This window comes from Arachis ipaensis, chromosome B9 (genome assembly GCF_059453495.1).
Source record: "Arachis ipaensis isolate K30076 ecotype BB chromosome B9, ASM5945349v1, whole genome shotgun sequence".
Lineage (NCBI taxonomy): Eukaryota > Viridiplantae > Streptophyta > Magnoliopsida > Fabales > Fabaceae > Arachis > Arachis ipaensis.
The window spans coordinates 20849819-20851060 of NC_142444.1; the positions used below are offsets into that span (position 1 = coordinate 20849819).

General features: G+C 36.5%; 1 protein-coding gene across 1 annotated transcript; it reads left to right on the plus strand.

The window, feature by feature from the left end:
* The first annotated feature begins 212 nt into the window (after positions 1–212).
* Positions 213–883, plus strand: LOC107616710 (uncharacterized). The gene has a single exon (XM_016318652.3). The coding sequence runs from the start codon at positions 329–331 to the stop codon at positions 707–709; it is 381 nt and encodes a 126-aa protein (XP_016174138.1). The 5' UTR covers positions 213–328; the 3' UTR covers positions 710–883.
* Positions 884–1242: the final 359 nt, after the last annotated feature.

Genomic DNA, 1242 nt, shown 5'->3' on the forward strand with positions numbered 1-1242 from the left:
TCCTATGATTTGAATAAAAAATTTTAATTTAAACTAATTTGTCCATATTTATTATCCTAGATAACTTTATTAAATATTAATACTTTTTTAAGGATTAATCTATCAAAAATATAAATTTTTAAGAGTTTATTTATCATTTTTTTTTTCATCCTTTAATCTTTTTGGACGGCTGTTTGTCTGTCACTTTGGCCATCCAATTCCAACTAGATTCCTTCGCACCTTAGACCATTACCCAACACTATCCCCCTTTACACCCAATATAAATTTCATAGTTTCCTTTGCAAGAAAACAATTCACTAAACATAACTCTCTTCATTCATCGCCTCCAATGGCTGCTACCATGTCTAATTTCTCAAGCCAGAGCACCTCCCAAAGATCACTGGCCATGATGTTGGCTCTAGTCTCAGCAGTGGTGTTATCTCCTTTGTATGCCAACTCGAAGAGCGATACGAGGAGCTACCATGAATCAAGATGGAGCTCTAGTTTTGTTCTCCCTATGGTTCTTGCTGGACTCATAATTGCCATCAGAACAGCGTCTTTGCCTTCAACCTCGTCCTCGTCGTCTCCGAGATCCTCACTGCTGTCTTCTCCTGACCCTTCATGGGTGCTCAGAATCGGAAGCTCTTCTTGGGGACTTGCGGCGGTTTTGCTTATGCTTTTGCTTGTTCTCTATTGGCAAGCATCAGTTCAAGAATTCTTTTGGAGATAAGAGCCCAGTTCCGTCACTGCCAATGTGTTAGTGTAAGTTGTGTTGCAATTTTGATCAAATGAGACTATGTTGGATTTAGAAGAAGGGGAACCAAATTCTCTGTGTAACCTGCTTGGTTTTAGGTTTCCTCTGTAATTTAAACATATTAAGATAATAAATAATTTTATGTTTTAACATATTGTTAATTGTATTCTGCAAATATATGGTATCTTCATTAACGATTGCAATATATTGCGTATTTTTAAAAGCAACTAAGGTGATAAAAACCAGGGAATAAGTTTCTATTAAAATTAGGAGTTTCTATGGTGCTGAAGCAAGATTCCATCAGCACATACTGAACGTGAGTGGTATTCTTAGAAGTTGTATGCTTGTTGACGCACTGGCGCACTGCAGTCTTTGCGTAATAGTTTAGGGTCACGTAAAGCTAATCCAATTGTTAATATGTTATAATTAGAAGGATAGAATAGTATATTTAATATATTGTTAGATTTTTGGTAAGTGGACCTGGGATTTTTGTTGGTGGCGTTTTGTGG